This window comes from Ochotona curzoniae, unplaced genomic scaffold (genome assembly GCF_017591425.1).
Source record: "Ochotona curzoniae isolate NIBS_2020 unplaced genomic scaffold, NIBS_Ocur_1.0 contig_3819, whole genome shotgun sequence".
Taxonomy (NCBI): Eukaryota; Metazoa; Chordata; class Mammalia; order Lagomorpha; family Ochotonidae; genus Ochotona; species Ochotona curzoniae.
The window spans coordinates 14,035,948-14,063,430 of record NW_024466004.1 but is presented as its reverse complement, the minus strand read 5'-3'; the positions used below and the strand labels follow the sequence as shown (position 1 = coordinate 14,063,430).

General features: G+C 45.7%; 1 protein-coding gene across 3 annotated transcripts; it reads right to left on the bottom strand.

The window, feature by feature from the left end:
* Positions 1–57: 57 nt before the first annotated feature.
* Positions 58–27,483, bottom strand: TFAP2B (transcription factor AP-2 beta). Of its 3 annotated transcripts, XM_040983006.1 has the most exons (8): positions 27,159–27,483; positions 22,293–22,751; positions 17,480–17,540; positions 10,215–10,434; positions 8,095–8,213; positions 5,763–5,904; positions 2,658–2,917; positions 58–371 (listed from the first exon to the last, which is right to left on the bottom strand). In XM_040983006.1, exons 1-8 carry the CDS (start codon positions 27,237–27,239, stop codon positions 349–351), a joined length of 1,365 nt encoding a protein of 454 aa, XP_040838940.1. In that variant the 5' UTR covers positions 27,240–27,483; the 3' UTR covers positions 58–348. The 3 variants fall into 3 exon arrangements, with proteins under 3 accessions (XP_040838940.1, XP_040838939.1, XP_040838941.1); XM_040983005.1 differs by lacking the exon at positions 58–371 and having other exon boundaries at positions 2,267–2,917; XM_040983007.1 differs by lacking the exons at positions 58–371; positions 27,159–27,483 and adding an exon at positions 23,980–24,362 and having other exon boundaries at positions 2,617–2,917.

The window sequence follows — 27,483 nt, the reverse complement described above, 5'->3', positions numbered from 1 at the left end:
TTGGGATGGGGAGGAGGGGGGGCTTTGATTGTTGGGGTATTTCTAGGCCGCTTTCCTTCTGGGAGAGAGCGCCCAGAGTGGTGGCTGGCAACTGTAGACCTACTCAGCGCTTGGATCCCTCCCCGTCTGCAGCCCGAGTGGATGCCACCCCATTTACCTACTGGAGAATGGGGCTTTCTCGGTCGCCTTAGCCCTTAGGGTGAGACCGAGAGCAGGAAGGGCCTGCGCGGCCGGCGGCCCCTCCAGCGGCTGATTTTATGTCCTCAACACGACTGGGCGCGAGTGGCCCACAGGGTCTCAGGACCTGCACAGTGAGAGCAAGGCGCGTCCATCGCGTCTCTCGCACCGTCACACGCGTGGGGCGCGTTGCCCTGCAAGGAAAGGAGACGACGGTTTTCAGTTTGGTTTCTCCCGGCCTGGGCAATCAGATTACAATTTGCTAATACAAGCGGCCAGGCCCTCAGACGGAGGCTCAGGGCGATGTGCCAGGGAGAGATGGGACCCCTACACGCTTCTTAAGATCTGCTTTTCCTCTGTAATCCTCTCATGCGCTAGTTGGGACTAGCAGAAGGGTCAAGATGTAACCTCAACTACAGCTTGGACTTTCAAATGACCTAATATCACTTCCTTAACTTCCTCTCCTTACCTGATTAAAAAAAAAAAGTCTGGGAAAATATTTCAGCAGGTTTCTAAAAGCTCAAGTAACCCTCCTCACTGCAAAGCCACCAAAACAGAAGCGGGGGGAGGGGTGAGGTCATGACAATTAAGTCCTAATGTAAATCCTGCAGAAAAAAGAAATCTGCATCTTTATAGAAAAATGTTGCCAAAGTCGTATCCAGTTTGTTTCCAAAAGTTGCCAGGGTACAGTCAACTTAGAGACCTAGCTCTTCCACTTCTCTCTTGGGGAGAGTTGTGGCTACTCTGGGGAAATGCGGGGACACAAGATTCCAGGTCTTACTGCACGGTAGTCACCAAGGTGGAGCCCAAGAATGTAGCTGGGCCTTCAAGAGTGACAGACACCAAATGTATGAAACTATTTGGGAGCAGTTCTCTTGTACCCAGAGAATAAAATCCAAAGGTGAAATACATGTGTTTCCCCTACGTATTACTTCCCTACTCAATGCAAATGCATAGCTAGAAGGGGAACATGCCTCATCACAAAGCATCTTGGGAGGAAGCCATTGTGGCAAGAGAGCCTCTGCCACCCTTCTCAGCTGTACTTGGAGAGCTGCTGCTGTCCACCTTGAATCAGCAGTCACTAAAGAGCCCATTTTACATGCAGGGTGCTACTGTTGGGCTATATGGGGTTCCAAAAACCCTTATTCTTTTCCCTTAAAATTCATTTTACCACCTCCCACCCCTGCTGGAATTGCGGCGTTGAGGTATGTTAGCAAGTAGATTCAAAGCTGCTTCCATCATATTGGCCACTTTCTAAATTATTCCCTTTGAGCTTCTTTAAAGAAGTGCACCTGCAGAATTCTGACACACAGGCTTTGATGAAAAAGGGATCGGATTTTTTTTTTTCTCTGTACCTTATAGATTGTGTAGGAAGCCCAAGTCCTCTTTGAAGAAGCTCATAAACCATGCTGGCAAAGCTTTGGAAAACAGAAGAGAATGAAATAGTACATACCCCTCTGAAGAAATTACAATACTAATCAACGTATTCATAATATGTGTGTGTTTACTACAGTTCTCAAAACTGGTAGATGGCACAGATATTATAACAAATGTAAGATTCTCAGTATGCAGATGCTGGCCAGGCTGGGAACTGGTAACATTTCTGAAAAGAACTGATGATGAGTCTTAACTTAATGGTCCAGATTTTCCTCTGCCGCGGGAGCCTCTCTGCTGGTCCGGCAGCTCCGCCAGTTCCCGCCCAGCCCTCCCTCGCCGACCCTAATTACCCGTAGGGCCTGGAAGCTGAGCACCCGGAGGCTGCAGGGTGGGGCATTAGGGATGCAGGGCTGGGTGGGGAGGGAGAGAGGAGGGGCCTTAGAGAGGCTTTAAACAACGCCAAAGGGCCAACCACACTCATTTACATCCCGGAAAATTCCCGAAACCATGTGAGGAAGGGAAGGCATCGCAGACCAGGGTGGCTGGGAAAGTGGTGAGGTGAGATGGAGGGCGGGGACAGCGAGAGTTTCCTTTAAAAAAAAAAAGTAAAAAAAAAAAAAAAAGGAAAAGTTCGTGCGCCTTCAGTCAACCAGCTCTCAAAGCAGTGACACCAACGTTCCTCTGATTTTCTTGCAATAAGTTAGCGTTTTCTCATATTTAGTCTTATGTTTATTTTCCAAAAGGGAGGGTTGGGGAGGGGGACCATGGTTTTCTTTTATTATCAGAATACTAAACTCGAAAGAACCGAAGTGAAAAATCCGGACGGTTGTCTCCAAGAGAATCTTGAAACAGACACTGAGAACAGATATTGTTGCTCCGTTGTATGCCTCAGTTTTTTTTTTTAAGTTATTTAGCTTCCTTTTTAAATTTTTGATTGTATGTGTATTCTACCTAATATAATTCTTCCAAAGCCAATCCAATATTTAAAGCTAAAATTAATTTTTTTGTTTTCCTTTTGTATTTAAAACATTTTTTCCTTCTTTAAAAAAATTATTATTTTTTTCATTTCCTGTGTTTCTCCTCCTTGTCTCCAGTTTTACTACCTGGGCCTTCCCCAGACGTGTGCCTGTTAGTGGTGGTGTTGTTCAAGAACATCTTGTCCATGCCTTTGAGCGCCTCGGTGAGATAGTTCTGCAGGGCCGTGAGCGCGGCGCAAATGGCCGGGGCGCCGAAGCCGTGCGTGATGAGGCTGAAGTGAGTGAGGCAACTCTGAATCCCCGGCTCCAGGATGGGACTGGGCCGGCTGTTCCCGATCGGTGTCCTGTCCTGCGCCAGAAGATCTGTAAATTCTTTACAAAGTTGCCTGTAAAGCGGGGTGGAGGGAGGAAAAAGAAAAAAAAAAAATCACCCTCAGTGTCGTTGTCATTGGCATTAGAAAGGAGATGTCTCACAAGCCCAGAGGCGCCGGGTTACCGAAGAGCGAGGCTAATGCGGGCGATTCCGCTCTGTTTCCTTTCCCAGCGCTCTCCCTTTCCGAGCAGCTGGGCCTTGGAAGCAAGGCGGGGGGTGGGGAAGTAACGCACCCCTTCAGCCCTTGCCTTTTAATCCCTCTCCAGTCTTTCCATCTCCGATCCAGGACTGCATAGACCGTCCTCTGTAAAAAATTCACTGGGCATTGCCGTCTAACTGTGAAGATTCCATAATTGTGGGCTCCTACCAGGTATTTCTTTGGAGCCACTGCCCCCACCTCCACCCCTCCCACCTCTCTAACCTCTTGCTGATCAGGTTCAGAAAGCCCTGAAAGATTTAGGCCTCTGGCCACAAGCCTGTCCGTCGCACTGAAGCAGATTGCTTGAGCCTTGCATGGCCCAGGGCAACAAATTGTTTATTCTAGGAGAGAACGCTGATTCCATTCCAAGCAAAAACCTGTTTACCTACAGTATTTGGGAAGGGAGAGGGTTTTTTTTTTTTTTTCCTTCTTTTTTTGTAAAGGCTAGGCTACTATACATCTTTGTGTAACAGGATTGTTGCCAATATAAAAGGATTCCCACATAGTTTAAATAAAACCTAAAGGTGGACTGTTAAGACACCAGGGAGGATAGGTTTTATTTGTTGAAGGTTTTTATTTCCTCAAGGCACTTACAATTCAGAGGAGTCTCCCAGCCTTAGAAATCCTGCGTACTTAACTACAGATTGAGCTTATTTGAGACATTTTTAATATAGGAGAGAGATGGGAGCTTTTGCGCCCTGAAGGTCAAATGACTTGGCTCTGCTAGCAGGCAGGGAGGCAAAGCCTCTCAAACGCCATAGCCTCTCTCAGATTGGCAGACTCAGCCTGCCTCCCTGCTTGCCTCTAGCCTGTGGGTTTATGGGATTTTGAGAAAAGCAGACCTATGGATGGCACTGCAGTTCCAGATCCCTGATGGAATGACTCACCACTGCACCTGACAACACCTGGCCTGGCCAACAAGACAATAGAGGCTGGTGATCTGACTGACTTAGCGGACCCCCAGAGTGTGCTCCTCTGAGGTGCTCCCACTTTGCTGCAGGATTGTGGTTAAATCAACCGGAGAACACATCTCCCAGTCTCTTGCAGCTGCTGAGAAGTTGTTGATCCTAAGGGTAGGGAATCAAGCACACCAGCAGGTACCTACCTCTTTCTAACACGTGGTTTCTACCTTCAAAATGTGCATGGGTACCCACGACGTGAAGGAAGCAGGCAGTTGCTCTGCCCTAAGGAAGACACTTCTCAAACCTGAGGTGCCTCAGAGTCAGTGGTGGGATTCAAAGATACACACTCAAGGCTGGACCCCCAGTGGTGCCATTGCAGGGGACTAAAGAACAGGTTCTTAGGCAAATAGGTGGAAAAAGCTTTCCAGGTGATTCTGATAACCCACATTAACAAATACCGGTCTAAGAAAAGCCATAAGGGCCACAAGACCAGGTTTAAGCCTCCCGTTGGGAAGTGGTAGGACTCTTTGGTGCAATTGTAATCTGATTTACACACTTTTAAGAGGAATTTTTTTAAAGCCCTCTAAAACACATTTTATCTTTCTTGAGGCACCGCAGGTCCCCCCTCTCAGGACACCTGAGCTAGTGGTAGCACACAGCCAACTGACCAAGGTCTCCAGCCTGCTCGTACTGCAGAGGAAAACCTCTCAGTAAGAGGTAAGAGGGGAGATGCCAGGTTTTGATCATTGGAAGAGATGGTTAAAGTCTTTCTTTAAGTTTGGACTCATTACCAAAGTGCCAAAAAGGAAATTCTGTACTGGGAGAGAGTCAAACATTTTAAATCTTCAAAGCCCAAACCAGGGTCTGTAAGCAATTAAAGTTCTGGGACATTAATATTTTTTGACCCTGCGGAAAGGGGCAATCAAATTCCAATCACGTCTCAAAAACATCTGGACAAATTTGAGCAAATGATTTTTCAGCCTTCCATATATTTCTTTAAATTACGCTGTCAACGGAACAAACCGCGTCCTCCAGCGCTAAATAAATGAGCGCCGCTGTTTGGACCGCGCCGGAGAGAGAACCGTGCGGGTGCACGCAGCGCCGCCCACTGCAGGCCTGAGCTGGCCATAAAACACCAACAATATGACACCGAAGCCAAAGACAGGAGTAAATCAAATAAATAGAAAACCCACTGTAAAAGTTCAAATGAGCTCTAGACCTAAATTTAGCTAGAGATTTACTATTTCCCCCTCTGGAGTTGTAGTAAATTTTACAAGTCGGTGCAAGATGACAAACAGCAACGTTGCAAATGCAGTAATTAGAGCCATGGGTAGAGATGGGTGCACGTGGGTAACATATAGACAGCCTAAGCTGGCACACGTGGCTGTGCGGATTTGACAGGGAGAGAAGCGAAATCAGGGTAGAAATAGGCGCCTACGGATCAGTTAGGGAAGGAAACAAGAGAAGGTTAGAGAACACAACTGTGGAAATTGAGAACTCAAATTAATAGAGCCATTCGCCACAGACTTGAAAAGAGAAAACAGAGATAAGGTAACGGGGAGGGGAGCGCAGCCAGGAGAGATCCCCAGCCCGTTTGCCAAAGGCTGCCAACATCACTTCCAGACAACCCAGCGAGGGGCTTATCCTCCTCCCTCCCCTGGGGGCTCCTACACCACCACCAACTTGGTCTCCTCCACTGGGAAGCCTCAGCAGGGTAGGCCTTAGAGAAGAGCAGGTGGAGAGACTGGGCCACTCACTTGGTAGCTAACAGCATATTCTTTCGGGAATGCAGGTCGCTAGGGTCTGTGTGCTGCCGGTTCAAATACTCAGAAACAGCTTTGGCGGGAAATTCGGTTTCACAGATGTACCCAAAATCCCGAGCTAAGTGAACAGCTTCTCCTGAAAAGACAGCAGCAGAGGCAACAATCAGTACCATTTCGTTAAATGTGCCCCGGCAGCTGAGGCTCACTGGTCAGCTCTGGTAGTATTTCCAGAGGAGGTCGGCTGTTAGGGACAACAGTAGAGATCAGACACTGGGAGTAAGAAATGATCCTAAAGCTATAATTATAGTTTCTGGGCTTTTTTCCAGACCTAGAACCAAGACCTAGATAGACATCTCCTGAAAGCTTCAGGGTCTCCCTCATTCCACCTGGTTGTTCTTAAGGTAAAGATGGACTGATGAATTCAAGAGGCATCTCAAAATTGAATCTAGACATTTGGATATTCAAGCCAGATTCCTCCATTCTCTTTAAAACATCTGCTCCACCTGCTTTAAATAAAATTTAAAAGTCACCATCATCTTCCTATAATTGTATTAGGAAAAAATCTCTTATTAATAACTAATACAGATAAATAAATCCATGTGTGTATTTGTCCATTTACATTAAAGAATATAAGTCAAATGTAAATGGAAAGAGCATTGCTACCCAGTAATGAAACATTTATTCTCTTTGTCACTTGCCCTGCTAGTCAAGCTTCAGATTTCTCTCCATTCAGAGTTTCATGCCATTATCCTCAGACTTGAAGGCTTCCTACTGCACAAGGCTGTCGCAGAGCTCCAGAAAACCCAGAGCACTTTTTAGGTAGCCCTCGTCTTCTGCAGAAGCTCCTTTTTGAATAAAGCGCTGTTACTCTTTAAAGCACAGCCTTGGGGCTTCCAGGGAAGGTCCAAAACATGAAAAAGAGATATGCTGAATTATCCCATTGCAACATTACTTTTAAAGGGTGTGACTTATATTTAATCATCATTATCCTAATAACAATGACAGACTTCAGGCATGGTGCTAGAAGAATTCATAAAACCAAAAGCTGCCAAGCAAATATTGGAACCAGATATTGGGACTCCAGTCTCCTGTCTACACCACATTCCCTGTCTTGGACTAAGATTCCCTTCACTTGTAAAATGAGGGTTGTGATATTAGCAATTCCCTGAAGGGCAAAATGTGGAGCCCCCAGGCTGAGAGTCAACCACTAATAAGTGTGGTTTGGAAATCCAGGGACTCCTGCCTCTGGATGGTGAGCTTGGGCCAAGCAACCTTCCCTTAAAGATGGCAAAGTGCAAAATCTGTTATTGCGATGAATTTATGGTTAGTGCTTGAATATTCTAACATCCAAAAGCAGTTTCCTACCACAGGGTCATATCAAACGCTTTTAAAAATGGAAGTGGGAGAAAAACATGAATTGCAAACCAGATTTTAAAGAAGATCCTATATATACCTGCTTTTGGCTCCCCTATCTATACAAAGAGTCTTCAAAAAGTGCATGGAAAATATGTATTAAGAGAAAACTATGAACCAAAATAGTGACATTTCCACTTCTTTTTTACAAGCTTTTGAAGACTCCTCATATATTCTCTTTGTCCATCTCACAAACTCCACTGTACTATTTTATACGTAGTGGTTTTCTAGATTTGTAGTCAAGCATTTTCATTACACACCATAAATATGATCCACAAAATCAAACTACTGAGCCAATTAGGTCTAATTACATTCACAATGATATAATTCACATTTGAAGACTCCACCCTTGGTGCTCAGACCTCCCTGTCCTCCACGTTTCCCCAGCCACCCACCACTATCACAACCATCACTTTTCTCACAGGCATCAATGGTCTTATAAAACCACCAATATTGCACTTTGTCCCAGACAATTAGGAGAAGATAGAGCCCTGGAAAATGACGTATGTTTTTAAATGGTCATTATAAGTCATGAAATGCAATGTGTTTTCCTATTCTGGGAAGGAGAAGAGGGTATAGAATAGTCTGATGCTCTCTCTTCCAGGAGTTCACACCAAGGGTGTTTCCAATGTTGTATAGCAGCAGGGGTAACCCCGGCCTGACCCAGGGCCAGACCTAATTACCCAAAGTGTGGGGATCCCCAACATGTAGGAACGCCCCCGACCTCTCTGTAACTGGTGGCTCTAAGTGAAAGGACCCTTGAACTTCTCGCTCAAGCAGCCGCTTGACATCCAGCTCAGAAGGGCACAACAATCGCAATGATTTCCAGTTAATCATGAAACATGTAAAATGTCAGCCTCCAGCCGACAGTTAAACTCAGCCACTTTGTGAAATGGCCACACGTCTTGCTTACCTTCCACCAGGGAGGTGAGTAACGTGACATTTGCTGCTTTGCGCCTGCCCGCGGGTAAATTCAAACCGATTTTTTCTAGCCTTTCTCGCAAAGATCTCCCCCCATTTTTCGATTTGGCTCTGAAATTGCAAGAATTAACATTCTGATTAACCTCAGAGTGTTCCTGAAACAAAGTTTAGACTTAGCAATCTAAAGCCCAGTGGAGCTTGAAGAGGTTTTAACTTGAGGTTAGCACATTTTTTTCCCCTTCCTTTTGGTTATTTGCTGATAGTTTGCTGAGGTTTGCTTAATTTCTGCAATACAGAATGCAAAAAAAAAAAAAAAGTCCCTTTTAAAAAGAATCTTGTGAGAAAAAATTATAGCAGATGGGAATAATTAGGCTGTAGATTGTGGATCTAGAGAAGGTAGGAACTGCACACACACACACACACACACACACACACACACACACACTTCACACATATTTCCTCCTCATGCTGGAGGCAAAGAGGTGAGCGGAAACTGGGCAAACTCAACCTCATTGAAAGGAGGGAGAGAGCCTAGAGGCTGCAAGAGGAAAAGGCACTCAAGGAAACAGGTGAGCTTGGCAAAGAAGGGGTCAAGAGGCGCTATAAAATGAAGCTATGTTAGAAAGGGAGGGGAGACTGAAATATGAAACTAAGCATGATAAGTATAATAACAGTAAAAATTAACACACTAGGGAGTTTAGTTACGTGATAAGCACTTTATATTGACTATCTCAATCTCATAACAAGCTTTAACCACACATACTCAATGCTCCAGGGGGTGGCTGAAAACGTCCACGCTCACTCAACATTCCCAGGACTGACTTGAAAACTGAACCGAAGTAGGGTAGAGCAAGCGAATACAAAATGAAAGTCCTGGGTCACACCCTTCATTTCTCCCAAGGTTCTCTTTGTATATGCTAAGGTCGGGCAAAATATGAGAAAAAAAAATAAAAATAATCACTGATTTTTTTTTTTTTGCAGTATTATTCACGCAGTCACATTCAGGAAAGAAGGAGGGGAGGACTGTCACCTCCCAAATGGGAACTTGGAAAGTTCCATCTCATGAAAAGTCACCTTCAGATGAGCGACGCTGCCAGTGGGTTCAAAGGTTGGCAGCAAGTTTGGAGAAGAATTTAACCTTCAGAGCAAAGGTGATTCACAGGAGGAGTCGGTCTGTGGGTGAAACACAGAGGGAAGCACCTGGAAGGGGCCATGGGAGAACTATTACTCCTTCTAACCTAGTATTCTTTATTTTTATTATTTTTTTTTAGGATTTCTTTAAAAGATTTGTTCATTTTTATTGGAAATGCAGATTTTTACAGAGAAGGAGGGACAGAGATCCTCTGCTAGCTGGTTCACCCCCCAAGCAGCCCCAATGGCTGGGGCTCAGCCAATCTGAAGCCATGAGTCCGGATCTTCTCCTGGGTCTCCCACAAAACGCAGGGTCCCAAGGCCTTGGGCCGTTCTCCATTGCTTTGCCAGGCCACAAGCAGGGAGCTGGATGGGAGGTGGAGCAGCCAGGACACTCACCTGCCCTTGCAAAGCGAGGACCTCAGCCATCGGGCTACCGCGCCGGGCCCCAGTATTATTATTCTTAACTGTGGTGTTATTATTGAAGCCAGGAGTTTTTCCAACCGTGGGACACAACGTTTTTGAGAGTGATGAAATAAATTTAGCAGATTGCCAACTTCATTTTACAACACAAAACCAAACAGAAAGATGTAGGTTGTATTAGATATTTAGCAGTGGAGGTACACGTGTGTAGGTTCGGGGTCATACCCTTAGGCTTGAGAAGGTGCTCGCGGTGGACTGGAACAGCACGGTGCAGCCGGGGAGTGGCAGCCGGCTTGCAGGTGGCAGTGGCTGGGAGAGCGCGGCTGCTCGTGCGCTGCGCGCCTGCGGGGCGTCGGTCTGAGCCCTGCAGGAGTGTGTGCGCGCGGCCCCGGACGTGGCGGCTGCGGCTCCGGACTGGGAACACCCCACATCCCTTCCTAACTTCCCTCTTCTGGCGCCTGCCGCCCAGTTGCTAGGCAACCGTGTGGGTCTTCTCTAAGGTTTCAGCTTTGGCTTTCTTCTCGCCACCCAGTACCAACTAGTTTGATGGGGTTTTACCTTCTGAGGACGCCACCGAGGAGAGACGCATTGAGGCATTCGGGGGGCGAGAGTCGTCTTTGAACTTCTCCCACAGTTACTTTGTACTTTGAAGTTGAACTGAGCAGAGACAGGCGGCCCGGGACCGAGCAAAACACCTCTCCGGTGTTGACCGACATGCCTCCCAAGAAGCCATCTTTATTCATCATTAGAGAAGTCACAGATTTGGGAGGAACCGGAACTAGAGAGAAAGAGAGAGAGGGGGAAAATTCCATCAAGGTGGCCGGGCTTCCATCGTGGTGACTGGCTGATACTAAATGTCACTGTGAGACCACAGGAAAGATGTGTTCCAGTGAGGCTGCAGTGCGTTCAGAGCTCTGGGAACACAGGCTGCCCAAGCACTGGAAATTTACCCCCATGTGTGTACACACACGTCATCAGTCACAGCACCACTCACTACACCAAGAAAACCCAAGAAAACCCGCACCCAGAGCTTGGACTGCGGTGTAACCAGGCAAATCCTATTTTGTCACGTGCTCGCTTAGGCACTCACTGAGTCTGATTCTGTCTCCTTGATAGCCTCTGAAGACAGCAATGGGGAGAAGGAGGAAGGTGCCGATCCCCATCCAGTGATACAAAACAGTAACATTACCAGTGGTCTCTGTGGAACCCCTTCCTCTTTCCTCATTAGACCCAAGTCTGTCCAGAGAGCCTCAGGAGGTTGAGCCCCCAACACAATTCTGAGGGACTGGACCCCAAAGAGCTGTCCATCTCTTTAAAATGAGCTCCATATTTCCCTCCATCATAACGACAGATTCTTTTAGAAATAAGCCCACATGCTCATCTCCAATGAAAGCAATTGTGCAGTGAGATGAATTTTGTTTATAAATTAATGCCCTGGCTGGTGGTTCTTTGGAGCAATTATGATTTACAACAGGTGCCCTGATCAATCAACCAATCACACTAATTCATATGAGCAGTGGTCTTGCCTTGCCCCAGTTGTTTCATTTCAGCAAGTAATTGATAACAAACTGCACTCAAGGTATGTTTTATGCAGAAGTTAATAAGAACTGACAGCTGGTTGCCACTGCTTCCATGGCGCATTCAGCCTCTCCAGCCTGTATTTCTGTTTAATTGTGTTTCAGTATCATCTGCACGTTAGGAAAAGGCTGGCCTCTGAAGGCCAGGAAAGAGGAACCGTGAAGTCCACATCCTGGCCCAGTGGTGGTCTTGCCACTTAGACTGATGCATGGCTCCATTTTCTTTCCCTAGGTCCTAGAAGTCACTGGGCAGCTGATCTTGCTGCTTTCCACCTCTACCTCTTTGGTAAAAACTCGGTCTCAATCCTATCATCCTGGTAGAAGAAAGTGTTCTTTCTAGTATCTAAAGCTGAGGACCCTATAAGCCAAATCAGATTTCCTCCCATGTACGGGATAGGATAATCAACTTTGAGTATTTTTGTAGCAATTCATTCTTCTCAGCAGACTGCTTAGAAACTCTTCAAAGCCAGGGAGATCCCAGATGGTCTACTTACTATGAACTTGTACTTGGTTCTTTACAAAACACCTTGTGGAAGAGAAGCTTTCTATAGACACGAAAGAGATGGACACTAAAGTATATAATTTTGCCATTTCTTGGAGGATCCTTGTCCACAGAGGCCAAGACTTTGTCCCAGATAAATAAATGATGATAAGTAACATCATGGTTATTCTGCAATGTTGTGAAGTGGGATTCTCATGCAACTTTTATTTTCATTATGAAAGCTGCTTCTTATTTGAGAATGTACCAATGAAAAGTTGAAGTGTGCATATTAATCAAATTTGAGTAAAATCTAGTGAAAATCAGATAACTATATTGGGAACCCCCTGTCATTTGGTTCTCACACACAATAATAACATCTATTTGAATCTATTATCCTTTACATTGGTCCTGATTTGCACATTTCATGTTCAAATTTACATACCATTATTTACCTAGAGGCAAATAATGTATCATCACAGAAATGGACATCCCATAAACTTGGAAAATTTTCCCCAAATATAATTTTTCCCCTTAGTAGTTTTAACAGGATGTGAAGCATGGAAATAAATTGCGTGAAAATATACGATACTGTGCAAAATTTACACTTTTGTGTTATTTAGAATCTAAAAAAAATAGAAACAATACACCTGGAAGGCTGAGAATACGAAGTTCAGTTCCTGTATCCTATACTAAGTATCTCTGGGAGATTATAATTCTGACTGGCTCTCATGGTCACAATGGTCACAGATGCCAACTCCCCTGAAAATCCAGGCCTTTGGAGACACTTTCCACCGTGCCTTCTAATTTCACTATTGTTAGTTGCCTGATTCACCTGACAAGAGCCATTCCTTTGGGGACTGTGTACCACTCCCCTCCAGGGTCTGCCCCTCTCTGTATAGCATAAGCACCTAAATACCCTCAACTAAGTCAGCTTTACTCAACACACTACAGCTCCCAGGAGATATATATACCTATTTTTTCCTCCAGAAACTTTATCTTAGTAGACATACTTCATATTATGGTTATGTTCTGGTTTCCCCTTCTACATATTCTTACCCTCAGGTTCTAAAACTCTTCCTCACCCTGGCACACTTTTAGTTCTGTATAACAGACCTTACACATTTCTTGTTCCAACTTTCTGTTAGGTCTTTAACTTCACTGCCATATACCTCCCCCCACCCACCTCTACTTTCACACCTGCTTAGCTCAGCTGATTAACTCCATATTTTATTCTCTTTGTCTTTTCCCTTCTGCTTACTTCCAGCTTATCAATAAACGCACAGAGCAACAGGGCCCGGTTGATTTGTTAGTAATTATGAGTGCACTGTTCCTGCTCACAGAACCCCGCGATGACTGAGATAGGTTTAAAGCGACAGCAGGAAATGGTAAGGAAATGGAGCATAGCAAAACTCAGCATGAAGCTTTCAGTTCTTTCCATGTTTACAATTTTCTGTGCATACATTAAAAGTTAAGCTTCTCTCTTTCTCTCTTCATTGGGTTGTATGGCATGTCCAACTTCTTGAATAAAACACATTTAAGTCTCACTTGTCCTACTCTCCCCTTGCATGTTTTTTTGGGGGAGAGAAGATATTAAAAAACAGATCAATATTTTGTTATAGTTACTCAGCTTTTATTTAAAAGAGATGAAGGAGAGGTATTAAAGAATTCTTCATTAGTGGGCTGGAAAGTTAAAGGGTTAATAGGCTGGCCCTTAATCTCGCCTGTTTAAACCAAAATGTGAAATCATACCCTGAGACCTTTGCTGATGGAGAGAAGGAAAGATCTGAATATATCTTACAGCTTCCCGGGATGAGTCCCTCTGAAAGGTTGTTTTGTTTTAAATATGTAAACTACATGAAGCACCCAAGAGGTTTAACATAGATTGACAATGGGCCCTAAATGTCATTTAATTACATCTCACCGAGAGCACTCCTTCCTCACATTGGTAGCCTTCCTATCTAACTGAGGGCTACATCTTATCCCACAGATAGCACACGTATAAATATGAGCACAATCATAGAAAAATAAGACAGCTTTCACAAAGAAAGCTGGAATATCAAAATCTACAAACACCCAGTGTTGGCATCCTTTAGGGCAACAGTCTAAAAGGCTCTTAGGTGAATTGGGTCTCATCACTTACATGGCATCTGGGACTCCGAGAGGGTCGTTTATCTTCTATCTCGGCACTTGAGGCCAAGATTCGTGTTGGGGTGGGGGGCGGGGGGAGTATATTAAGAGATTGGCTGAGTGTTGAACATTCTCAGTTTTGAAAAATCTCTGAACTCTGGTCACTGGGTAGTGGAATGCATCTCGGGGTCTTTGCTTCCTAAGCAACAACTGGGATCCCCTATCAGCTCTGGGGAATGTGAACCTCTTGCTTTAAGAGACTCTCGGCAGACCCGTGGGGGGCATTTTACTTGCCAGGCCGGGAAGGGTGAGGCCAACAGCCTTCATTGTAATTAAAATTTGGCAAATTCTCTATTCTTTCCACCCAAAGAAAACGCATAACAAAGTGTTTATTTGGGGAAGGGGCCAGAACTAAAGGTGGGAGAGAACGGAGGCTGAACTGAAACTAACCAAACAGGATATCCCTAACACCAATGAAAATGCCCCACAGTCACAACATTCGAATCTTGGACTCTAGCCACGATAGCCTTTCCAAGAAATCCCAGAATATTTTCTTCTGTCTGTGGTGTCGAACAGATTGCATATTGGCCTCTGACTACACCAAAAACTTATTCTCAAAGGCTTGGTAAGTCTTTTTTTTTTTAAGTTAGACTATATGATGACGGCAATGATCATTATATATTAGTCCTCCCCACCCCCAGATTTCTAATCTTAATGGAACTGAGAGTTCAGAATGATTTTTTAATGTCTCGTTGGATTTTTAGACTGTTAATGTACCGAATCCTTCTCATTATTACTTTATTGATTGCTCATTGACCAGCCCCCTTCAAATCGTATTAACCACCCTCCGCCGGTTTAGATTAGGAGAGTTTTAAAAAGCACCTTTCATTACTCCCTCCCACTCCTGCCTTGGAGTTGAGACTAGGCAGCTTAATGGGAGCTCTAATGGGGCAGCTAAGAAGAGAGGGGCCACGGTCCCTGCCGATTGCATTAATAGCTCAAAGGGGGCCAATACAGAAAATTAGCCGTAAACGAGCTCTGGAGATCTTCAAATGAAAGAGCCATTTATCACGCTGGCTACCTTCACTCCACTCGTTTGCTCTCTCTACTGGGAACAACTCATTTCCTCTTAACTAAATTACTTCAGAAATGTCAGCTAAGCCCAGATAGCAAACATAACAAGAGAGAGAGAGAGCCTATAAGTTGTGCGCTGATATCAACCCAGGTGAAAAATTAGGCTGGTTAAAATTTAGGAGAAGGCCTTGCCATAATTAGAATAATGTAAAGATTGAGAGAAATATACCTTTAATGCTCATGGTTCATAAATACACCTTTGATGTTTTGGGTTCATGAACATAAAGCCAGAGACACTCAAACCCTAAGCAGTTGTCAGCCTTCCATTAATGAGCTAGAATAATAATAATAAAAAAAAACTTTCTAAAAGCCTATTAGAAATTAATTACATAACTGCATCCCCTGCCAGTTGTTGAAACTTTCAAAAAGTTTTCACCTCTTCTATGAAATTAATCTCAAGATAACCCTCATGGGAAGTGTAGGCGAAGGCAGGAGACCAGAGGGAAGAGAAGGGGTTAATAAACCCATAATTTTATTCTAAGGCTTTCATTGTGAGTTGCAAAAATAAATCAAGTACTTACTCCTATTTTGCCTATGTTTCTCTAAAGGCAAAATATGACACTCAGGATCTTTTTTTTTTTTTCATGTAATAAAGCAAATATAAAACCCAAGTAATGGAATTGACCTAATATTCACACTGTACTTTCTAAATCAACTAAAATAGCTAGAGTGCTAATATATTTTAAGCTGTACACTTAAAAGTTTTTAGAAACACAGAATATGTCCCAGTGTTTCCAAAAACAAACTGCAACCCTGATAAATGCTCTTTCCTTATTCCTGGAGATAACCTTACATGTAAAGATTCACATTTCTCTGAGAAGCATAGTATCTCTGAAACCAAAACATCCCACATTTAAGGATTATTTACATCTCCAGGCAAGCTAAGTTTCAAATATTTTTATTGGCCTGCCTATTAATAACATCGTTGATTGGTCCTCTGTTGGGCATGTCCCCCTGCCAGATCAAATGATGTTGCTAGAAATACCGAGCTAAGTAGTTCTAGCTTTGCATGAAAGGGGCAGGGGAGTTAAAACAAAACAAAATTTAAAAAGAAATCACATGGAGAAGCCCCTCCCCCACTCTCCCAAACCAACTAGTAATTAACCAAAAGATGTAATGTTGACATGGTGATGGTGAGCTGTTAGAATTAGTTGTAAGTCCAAATCCCAAGCCTGGGTATTCTTGCAAACTAAAAGCTGGTATTAAAAATGAAAATAACACATACAAAAGAGAGGAAAGGGAGATTTGTAACAATATTTACAATATTAGGTTTACCCTAAGCCTGATATTCTACAGGATAGTCATTTCAAAACCAAATAAAATCTTTCCCAACACTGATTCCCCTGCCCGTCTTTGAAATTTGTTTTTTTTTTCTGCCTTTGTAAAAGAAGACAATTTAGAATTCTTCAAAATGTTTGGGGCCCTTATTCCACGACCTTCTACTCTCCCACTTTGATTCAGCCAACACATCTTTCCAACTCATCTTTTCTTATTTTCGTGAATGGCGAGTGGCTCAGCTGATGAGGAATGCTAAAGCTGGAGATTGCTGACATCAAAGTTAAGGACAGATTGTCTTTAGCACTGATAGGAACGGGTTACAGTAGCAGAGTTGTATCTTCAAATACTAGTTCCTGTGATAATTAAAGATTGCACTGTTTACACATTCAAGCTCCTAAATTTGTGGCGTGTGAATGACACTCAGACCTTTCAGCAGGCACACACTAATCGACAGGCATTCTCTCAGTGACTGTCAGAGAAGAGGAGAAAAAAAAATTAAGCAGCTGCAATACTCTCGAAATGAGTTATTGTAATTACATTTAATTAGTTTAATTAGTTAATTATTTTGCTTACAGCTGTACCAGAGACTGCAAACATTTGTTAATATCACATGCCCTTTAACAGTATGGGGTGATTCCACAGTCACACTAAATCATGAATGCATATGTAGGAAGATTTAGAAATGTGCCTAGGCTCTCTTAAACATCTCAGGATGTACACATATAGCAAAACACTGGGCACAGCTAAAAAAAATAATAATAAAAGGAAATCATTCATAAAGCACAGAGAACTGGGCACAAAACCACCACCATGAAGTCAAACACAAGGTTAAAAGGAGCTGCCTAAGTAACCCTGGGTTTAGTTCCACAACCCCCAGTTATCAATGAAATCATGATGACACATTTTTGAAACCCATGTTTCCAGGCCCATTTCATATTTGATGATGTTGCAATTATCTCAAATGCATCTAGGACAGCTAGCAAATGCACCATGGAAAAAAATGGCAATTGTCTCAGTTTCTATGTCTCTCTTATCCAGGTTTCTGCAGTTTTTTTCTCAACCTCACCCCATTTCCTTCTTCTAGACAAGCCTTTTTCCTGAGGTTGACAGTCCCGCCCTGTGATTGTAAACAAACATTTGTCTGCAATAAAATATGAATTTTGCTCAAAGTTCATCACAAAAACATTAAAGGCAAACTGCTTATGCTTGAAAGAAATAATCCATACCTTTTTTAATGACAGATTGGTCCAATAGATTCATGCCGCTGTTACTGGCATCTTCAACTGACTGTGAATATAAAAACATCGCTATTCAAATTGACTGGATATTAAAGAATCACACACATAAATCATGTTATTCCAAACTGGAGTTTCTGTTATTTCCATTTATATTAATTCACAAAGGGAGGTTTTATTCTTTTCATTATTAGCTCAAAGTGGACATAGAAATGAAATTCACACAAATTATAAATTCTTCCAATAGAAGAAAAGGAGAAAGGAAGTTTGTGAGTGACATCTTGGATGTCCGTTCAGTTATTGTATAAAACAGAGATGTTGCACAGACATATAAACCATTATATTATTTCCTCTTATGACTTGTAAAAATTTATCAGCAGCTAAAAGGTTTCACCAATATTAGGAAGAACAATTTCTGCTTTCCATTCTATCCCAGCACATCTTAACCCCAGAGCCATTTTATAAACAGATAAAAGTTTACATTATGGGATTTTAATTAAAGTCTGAGCAATTTGGAATGGAATGCAAACAGTAACACATAAGAACATGTTTGCTAGCCTGAAGGACTGCACACCTACTGCAGAGCATTCATATTCCTGTTAGTTACTAGCTTCTTGCTGCAAAATGACATACCCTCAGAGAAGCCAGGACAGTTTTGCTCCCCTCCCCATTCTGCTGCTGCTGCTTCCCAACTAGGAGCACACCTGTTAAACAGGCAGTAAGGACAGACAGACACACTCAAAGGCCAGGGACCTTCCCAGTCAGCACTCAGGTGACTACACAGGGAGCATTCACTTTATGTGCCACAGCTGCATCCCAGTAAAGGAAAATTTCAACTCTAAGCATTGGCAGGACTTCTAAAGAGAAGCAGATATTGAAGCGAGAATCTTACTGTCGGGACACACAACCAGCATGGAGTCCGTCTTCCCCAAACAAGCAGCAGATTAGAAAGAAGGTGAGTGAGTCAGGTAGACGGCATGAACATTTCTTTCCACCTTTGTGACTCACCAGTTCTCAGAAAGCTGAAGAAAACCGTTGCACTCCCATTAGACATCAACATACGGGTTAGATCTTTACGGAATGTACAATTGCTCTCAGTCTTTATCAACCCCTTTGCTCAATTTGCCAAGCCCTCCAGAGAAGCAGAAAGCAAACTGGTTCAGGTGAGATGGGGTTTTTAGAGCACTCCCTACCCAGTCCTGCTGCATCCCCAGACGGGTGTGCGTTCAGAAGAAAAAGAATCTGTCTCCCCTCAAACAAGCAGCAGTTTATAAACAAAATGATCCAGTCACGGTGACGGCTTTTTGGCGTATTAATTTGTTCCTTTTCATTTATAACATTGGCTGGTCAGTTCTCAGAAAGGTAAAGAAACTTGGTATTCCCCTCAAGAACTGTTTTCCATGCTGTAACATGTCATGTGTATCCAAAGAAAGAGCAGAAAGCTGTTGTAAAAATAGTTCATTTAACTTGTTCACAACTCCGCGGAGGACCTACCACACACACACACACACACACACACACACACACACACTCCACCTCCTCCTATGCCCCTATGTGAATAGTGGCAATGTGTTCACACAAGACAGAACCATTCGCTGGTGTCTGTGGACAAGCCGACCCCTCACATGCGCCTGGACTCTTGAGCCCCCACACCTTACCCTCACGTTGGTACGTAAATATGTATATACGCCTCATCAGCAACGTGGGGTAGTTGTGGTAGTTAATGAGAAGGCTCTTGTCTGATTTTCTATCTAATTACAGCCGCCTGCTGGGTTTTTGTACAGGATATTCACGCAGCATGCTGGCGCTTAATCGTCACAGGGAGGATCGTAAAGATTTAATTAGGACTGCATGCGGAAGCGCAGGAAAACAACTCAGACTCGTAATTACTAGACTTCTTTAGTTAAAAGTGATACCAGGGGTTGCTTTAAGACACTAGTGTGTGTTTCGATGCGTGTGTGTGTGCACGCACGCGCGTGTGTTTTGGGAGGGTACTGAGTTAACATTCTTGTATGTTTGTATTGTGTGTGCTAGAGGGTGATGCGAGGTTAGGGAGCAAAGATGGGGAGCAAAGAGGTGTAAAAGCCACAGAAACAAACTCCAAACGAGGTGTCATCTCACTTCCTCTTTCTCTAGCCATATTTCTGAGTTTTTAACATTTTCCTTTTCCCTCCCTCACCCCGCCCCACACAGAATGGGTGAAATGTAGCATACCCAGAACCCAAACAGTGATTTGCTAGTTTAATAGCCCCTGTGAGTAAATTGAAATAGAAATTGACAGGGTTTTATAGTTTCATTTAAAAAAATATTAGAGGCATTTGGTTAATTAGCTCCCTACTTCTCTTGCCTCCTGGTCAGGGCGGTGGCTCTGTGTGTGAAGCCTCCGGGTCACACCACTCTCCCCAACCTTTGACCCACAGGCAAGGCAGAGCCCTCGGGGTCTGTCAGGTAGGTGGCTGGACGGGATGTGGGGCACACATCAGGTCCCTCAACAAAGAACAAGTGAATGAGGTACATTCCTGACCCAAAGAGTTAGTGCAGCCGACCTGGATGGGCAGCTGCTTGCGGGAAATGTGGAAACCCCGACTCATGGAACTTTAGCCCCTGAGCGCCTGATCCCTTCTTGGAGCTGGATCGTTGCTGAGCAGTAGAATCTCATTGTGGGAGTTTGATCCAGGGGGCATTCCCTCACTGCCCCCACACTCAGGCCTAGCCTTATCACATCAACTCCATCCCGTCCTCAGGCATGCAAGACAGATACCATCCCTACCCTGGTTATTTCCCCTGCTTTGCCCTGGGGAGCCATCTCCAGAAGGTGCACCGGGGCCTCCTATCCCACCAATCAACCTGCTGGGATGAAGCTGTGGGAGGAACAAGGAAGGGGTGGGACAGGAGTGTCAGAGGGTCAGGCCTACACTTTCTCCACTCTGGTTCTGTCTACTTCTCTCGTTTAGAATCCCCACCGTGACTATTCAGTCCAGGGTGTTCTGTATAGACAAACACTCTAAAATCCTTTCTGATGTTTGGAACAGTGTATTCAAATACACACTGATCCACGGCCTTGGGTTTCCTTTGCCTTTGGTCTTTCACCCAACACTCAAAATCTCTCACATTTCTATCTTCAAATTATAACAGCAGCAGCAACAATAATAATAATTAAAAAAACCACACCACACCTAAAAACAAGAAATCTGTTGCCTCTTTTTGGGAATTCATGGGTTCCTTTGCTCTACCATTTGGCTTGCCAAGTGGGGTGGCACTGCCAGTGTTAGGATCACTAACAGTAACCGTGATGAGTTGATCCACTTTCATGATTTAGCACCTTCCATGAACCATACTCAGAAAGGTTAATTCAAAAACTTTCCCCTCAAGACACATATTACCCCAATACATTAAAGAAGACTATTAAACATTTTCTTTCTTGTGTGGTATTCCAAAGTGAGCAATATCTCCAGACAAGGACAATCAAGCTTGGCTAAATGAAGAAACATATCATTCTTATTGTTGCAGGTAAGTCCAGGCTCAAATCAAGTAATTTAATCTCCTTTTCTGAAAATAATAAGTAACTTCTTTTAAAACAGCGAAACACCATAGATCATACACAGATAACATCTGATGCTGCCACCACATTTTCACAGTGTAAGAATATTCTCTTCAGCGAAGTAGGGAAACCCTTTTCTCTTTCAAATTGCATTTTCATGTACTTCGCAAGTAGGTCTTAAATGATGCAGTAATATACACAACTATGCTAATGAGACTGAAGTCTCAATTAAATAACTTTCAACCGTATTTACCTTTCCTGGAGACCATTTAAATGATGGGAGTTGGGGGGGGGGGAGTGGAACAATTTGCCCAGAATCATCCAGACCATTTTAGAAATAATTTGTTTGATGTTTCTTTGTTTAGTTTAACCTAGTATTCTCAGCCAAATCAGGCTCCATTGTGTGGGCTGCAAACAGGATAGTGAGGGGTTAGGGGAGAGTGCTTTGAGTCTTTTGTTTTAAGAAACAAACATGTGATGCCTCTTCTACTGGGATGGTGGCACTGGGGAGATTATTAATGGAGGAGACCTGGAAAGGGAGGTGGAGACTATCATTCTAGGGTCATTTAATGAACAACAACAACAACAAAAGTAAAAAAAAAAAAATCCCAAATGATATCTGTCTTCCTGGACGACCAAGCCAAGTTGTGGCTTTCTGGATCTTTCTGCTGCAAATATTGCATGTTTCAGATGACGATTCAGAACTCTATCTCAGGAAAGGGTTCTGCTGCTTATGGGACATTCACAGCAAGACCGACGGGAAGCAGGACCTTCTGAGATGCGCACAGCTGTGATTTAGCACTATCCCTGCAAATCCAGCAGGAAAACCCTGGGCTCTGCTGGGATCCCTAACGTTGTCAGAGCCAGGCTCCTCCTGGGGTCTGCGCTCTGCTGGTGCCAGTGGGGTACCAAGCATGCTCACACAAAGCACTAGAGAATTTGCAGGAATCAGAGAATCCAGGCAGGACAGAAACCTTGATTTCTAATGGTCCCAAACTATCAACAATCAACACACACACACACACACACACACACACACACACACACACACACACACACTTTTCCCCTCACAATTTAATTTATAGCAGTGCTTGATTTCCTAATCGGGCCTCCAGAAAACGCTGCTTCAGAGCCATGTATTAACATATACACCCAGACATGTGTGTCCCGCACTTTCATTTCTGTTCTAATGATACGAACAACCTCTCCCCAAAAGAAGATAAGAGTTGCCCTCCTCCCTTCGTCTTGTTTGTCTGTCGTTACCTGGACGTCTTCCATGCCGGGGTGGCCGAGGCCGTGCAACGAAAGGCTGTCACCCATGCCCGCATCCAGGCCGTGGTGCGCCGAGTGAAGCAGCACGTCCGGCCGGCGGACCGAGTGGTAGTCCCTCCGGGGGTCGAGGCCCGAGAGTTGGGGCAAGGCGGCCCGAGGCTGGGGCAGCAGAGAGCCGGCTTCCGAACCCACTTCTTGTCGCTGCCGTTGCCCCCAGGGATGTTGCTGGGGCTGGTGCAGTGGGTTCAGGGAGTAGGGGTCGTTGACGTGGGAGTAAGGGTCCTGGCTCTGGTGATAAGGGAGCGGCTGGTAGGGGGGCGGGAAGTAGGGCGGCTGGAAATCCGACGACGGGGTGTGGGACAGCGGCGGGGCGCTCGAGTAGGGTCCTTGGGACACCGAGCCCAGCTGGGAGAGCCGGGAGCTGTGGCTCGGGACGCCATCGTGCCGGTCCTGGGAGCGGAGAGAGAAAGAGGGACAGGAAGAGACACAGAGAGAGAGAGAGAGCAGGGGAAAAAATACAAACGACAAATGGAGAGGCTTAGCTTCCTTATGTTCTTCCCAGGACAAGGAAAGAAAAAAGCTTGAAATTGGGCCCCTAACTACTTCCACGCAGGGCACCACATGGTTTCATCAATTCCAAACTCGATTCTTTGGGTGAGATTAAACAGGGAGTGGGGGGGTGCGGGTGTGTGGGACAATCACCAGCTTAACCAATATCTGAATCTTCTTCGGGGTTGAGGGGGCTGCAAAACACGACCCTGGGCCAAACACAAGAAACTGCGTGTAAAGAGAGATTGTGACAATCTCCAAAGCACAGTAGGCTTGCTTCCTGCTTTGCCCTTCTGGGTGTCTTCATCTATTCTTCCCTAACTCTTCTAGAGGTGCAAACCACAGCCAGTAAAACTTCACAACATTGGCTGTGTCGCTGCCCCTCTTTAGAAGGCAACTTCTGCCTTCAGGTACAATGCAGCTGGCTGGCCAGGGGGCTCCCCACACCACCTGGGTCCTAGGAGCTCCTGGAGAGCCCCGACAGCCGCCAGAACCAGGTCCCTAGCCATCCCTCCCTTCCCAAGAGGAATTAAAGAACTTAAATGGTGTTTGATTGAAATGGATCTCCTTCAAGATCACGTCCTAAGCTCCTGCTGAGTTGCGGTTTGTTAAGAGTTCTTTCTAAGGTTTTAGTCTCTATCTAGTACTCTAACACTTTGCAGGGTGTTAAAGCCCAAAGACCCGAAGTTGGGAGGGAAACATAAAACAGTTCAGACAACTTATCTCTGTCCTGGCTGGAGTGTACTAAGTGAAAGGAGAAAGAGGAGATTGCGTGTGAGGGGCTTTAAGCTTATCTCGGGCAGAAACGGCATGGTAGTCTCCAGAACTCTTTTTGCAAGAAGAGTTCCCCAAATTTCCAAACTGCAATGGCAAATAAGAAAAGTTTTTTTTTTTTTTTTTTTTTTCAGTTCGGCCTCCCCCCTCCCAGCTGACTCATGGAGCTCAGACGGAGAACACACAATGCAGAGAGAAGCAGCTGCAGCCTCGTCCAATTATGGTGCTAAATTACCAAGCCAAAGGCGCTCAAAGGAAGACGGAGGGTGAGACGCACGCACACAGAGATGTGGAGACATAGAGACAGTGAAAGGAGAGAGCATGCAATTCTGGTACAAAGTGAATCCGAACTCACCATGGATGAATAGGTGTGGACTAACATCTGGAAAAAAAAGCCTGGTTACTGCTCAAAATCAAACAATGATTAAAAAAAAAAAAACCAAGGAGTCCAGCAAGGAAGCGAGCCGGACACAGGAGCCGAGCTTGAGGTGTTTCTAGGACAAGCCATCAAAAAAAAAAAAAAAAAAAAAGGCCCCCCCCCCCCCCACTCCAGCTAGATTGGAGATGCCTGCCACACACAGCCAGAGCTGCTCATCTGTCTCTTCCTTTCTTTCTGGCCTCTTTCCTTCTGCCGTTCTTCGGGGCTCCCCGGTGCAGTCCTCTTCCACCCGAAGCTGGGCTCAGACTGCTCCAGCGCCCCTTCCTCCCTCTGCTTGCCTACACCGCCTCATAATAATTGATATTCATGACTATTAATATTACACGAGTACTTTAAAGGGAGAATGGAGGACAAATGGAGCGTGAAGCAGCGGCGAGCGCAGAGCTCCCCTACTATTGTAAATGACGTTCATTCAGTGGAGAGTTACTAGATGTAATCAGACGAGGGGGCTGGCAAAGGCAGACTGGGGAAAAAGTTTAGCAGGAAAGAGGCAGAACTTCAATTAACTGAGCTGGGACAAGGGTAAAGCCGCCGCTGCCCCCTTGGACAAGGCAGGAAGCGGAGTCTAGCCGAGGGCTTGTGTACAATGTAGCTGTCCGTGAACCTGCAGAGAAAGACTTTGCTAGTGAGAAGAATGGATGGCCCTGGGTGCTTTGATTGCAGAGAAAGAAAAAAAAAAAAAGCGGCAGGTTTTGCCTCATCATTAGAGGGGAGAGAAAAGTAAATTAGTGGGCCCGATGGTATACAGTGATGTCCACTGACTTTCACTCTATGTGGAATGTTTGTTAGAGGATGGGCTAGATGGAGGCCATTCGTCCCCGCTATAGTCTTCTCTTTGGGGCGCGCACCCTCTGCGATTTTTACCTCAATTAAAAAATATAAGCAGTCTTTAAGTGCAGGAAACTTAGCCTTTGCAGCAAAGCCAGGGGCAACAGAAAACCTTTTTGGGTGTTTCAGGAACCCGTTTAACTGGCCTGACAGCCATTTCTGTTAAAGTTCAACCTTAGTCCAGGCTTAAACAGGCTGCTTCCACCGTGCTGCGGGGTCTCCTGGTTTTTGTTTTTTGTTTTTGTTTTTTTTTTGTTTTTTTTTTTTTAGCAGAAAATGTAGGCAGAAAGGACTACCTGTGACATCCTCTCTCCCCCTCTCTCCTCCTACTCTCTTTCCCTCCCTTTCTCTCCTCTCTTCCTCTTTCGCTCCACCCCTCCCATCTCCCCCTCCCTCCCTTTTTTCTTCTATCCCACCCCTCCTTTTCCCATTTAGCCAGTTTACTTTTCATAATCAAAGGGCGAGTTTTTTAGCCCCCGATTACTTTAATCCCTCCACGTACACCCAGAGCTATTTACGGCGTGGCCCCCGTCCCAGCCAATGTCAAGCACACTGAGAGCTGCCATTCTTTGCCAGAGTTCTAGCGCTTTCCACTTTATCATTATCCTGCCTGTTAAGGAAAGAAAAGGAGGCAGAACCGAAACAAACCGCACCAGGCGCCGAGGCCCGACTCCTCTTTATAGTCCACACACAGCCACAAAGGGGAGGAAAAGCCCCGGCTTCTCGCAGCGTGAAGCCAAATCCTTCGCTCGCCCTCTCCGCGTCTCCTTTTCCCTCTCCGCGAACCTCCCACGTTCTCTCTCTCTCCCCCCATTTCAAAGCCCCCCCAGATTAGGATGTGGGGTGGCTAGAGCTGCTCTGGCTTAAGGGAGGACCCTTGGAAGCGGAGCGCAGCTAGCGGGATGCTCCTTGGAGCCCCCAGATGCTCGGTAGGGCTGGTCCCGCCGGCTCCGTCGGGATTTGCCCACCGCTCCTGGGAGTTGTTTACTCTCAACCTCCGCTGGGCGAGTCCCGCCCGCCTTCCCGGAGGTTGTGCCGGAGCGGCGCGGTGGCTTTTCTTTGCCGGCCCTTCGCGCGTCCTGCGCGCAACGCGCGGCACCGGCTTCCTGCAGCCGCGCCCCGCCCCTGCCCGCCGGCTCGCGCCTCCAACTTGCCCCTTCACGCCCTCGGGGCCACAGTTCGCCCTCTTGGACTTTCTCCTCCGTGCCCAGCTCCCCCATCGCCTTCCGTTTTTTTTTGCCTCTCTCGAACCTTGCTCTCCTCCCTCGACGTTTTCTCCAAGCCCTCGCCCCAAAGTAGAGTTCTCCGGAGCCGTGCGCTCCGCGCTGGAGTTCCACGGGGGTCGTCGGCGGCGTCCGCCCCGTCCCACCCGCGCCCCGCAGCCTGTGCCCGGCGCCCCGGCGTGGACGCCCGGGAGCTCCGGAGCCGCGTGGCCACGGGCAGTGTCCTCCCCAGAGCGCCCAGGGCAGCGGAGATCGGGGTCCCGGCCGCGCCGAGGCGGCGGGCGCCCTCGGGGCTGCACGAGCCAGTGCAGCCCGCGCTTGCCCCAAAGGAGAAAAAACTGGGGCCACGGGGCAGGGGCAGATAATTTCCTTCAAAAGGTCAAAACCACGAGGCAGCCGCGATCTGTTGGGACGCAATGACCCGCAAAGAAGCAAAAAACACTAGAGAACAGAAAATAACCTCTGTGGCTTCGCTAGACCGAACCCTCTCCGGCTTTAATCTACCACGTCTGTTTACCTCTTTCTAATTTTCTGTCTTCTGTGTGGGTCCGTTTTGCTACCTGTTTCAGAAAATTTGTTGAAAATAAAAAAAAAAAAAATGAAAAGCCTGGATCCGGTGCGAATGAGGCTGGAGAACCCAGTTCCGTCCCACACCCGAAAGGAGGAGAGCCGGCGCCCGGATGGGGCTCGGTTTGCCCTGACAGCCTGCCTGCAGCCGGCAGCACAGCATTCCCCATCGCAGCCTGGTGGTGGTGGGGGGGGGGGGACGAGGAACAGAGAAAAGACAGAGAAAGAGAGAGAGATCTCCCGGAATTAAAAGTTGCCAGATCTCGACTGCAAGTCCCTTTTTCAGAATATCAAAGTCTCCCTGGGTCATCATCTTTTGTAAAAGTTAAAGAAAGCTGAGAAAACCGACGGGAAATCTATCAGTAAATAGCGTTCTTTTCCCCCCCTCCCCAAAAATATAAATATCTGTTGGGGGTGTCAAGAAGCTCAAATTCCATCTCTGCAAAGCTTGGGCTGCGTCTGGGGGTGTCGGCTCACCTCGTAGATATCTTCGTACTTGACATTCTCCACGAGCTTCCAGAGCATGATGGCAGCCTGGTCTCTAGGAGGTGAGTGCATTCATGTGAGGGGCAGATGTCTGGCTTCTCGGGACTGCGCCGTCTGTAATGATCCATCTATAATTGGAAATGGGGGATACACACCAAATCCGACGCTCCTCTCCCATCGCAACTTATATCTGTTGTCTCAAACAATAGGCTGGAGAAGTAAGCCTCAGCAGAGAGAAAAAACATTATTGCACACACACACACACACACACACACACACACACACACGGACACACACACACACACACACACACACA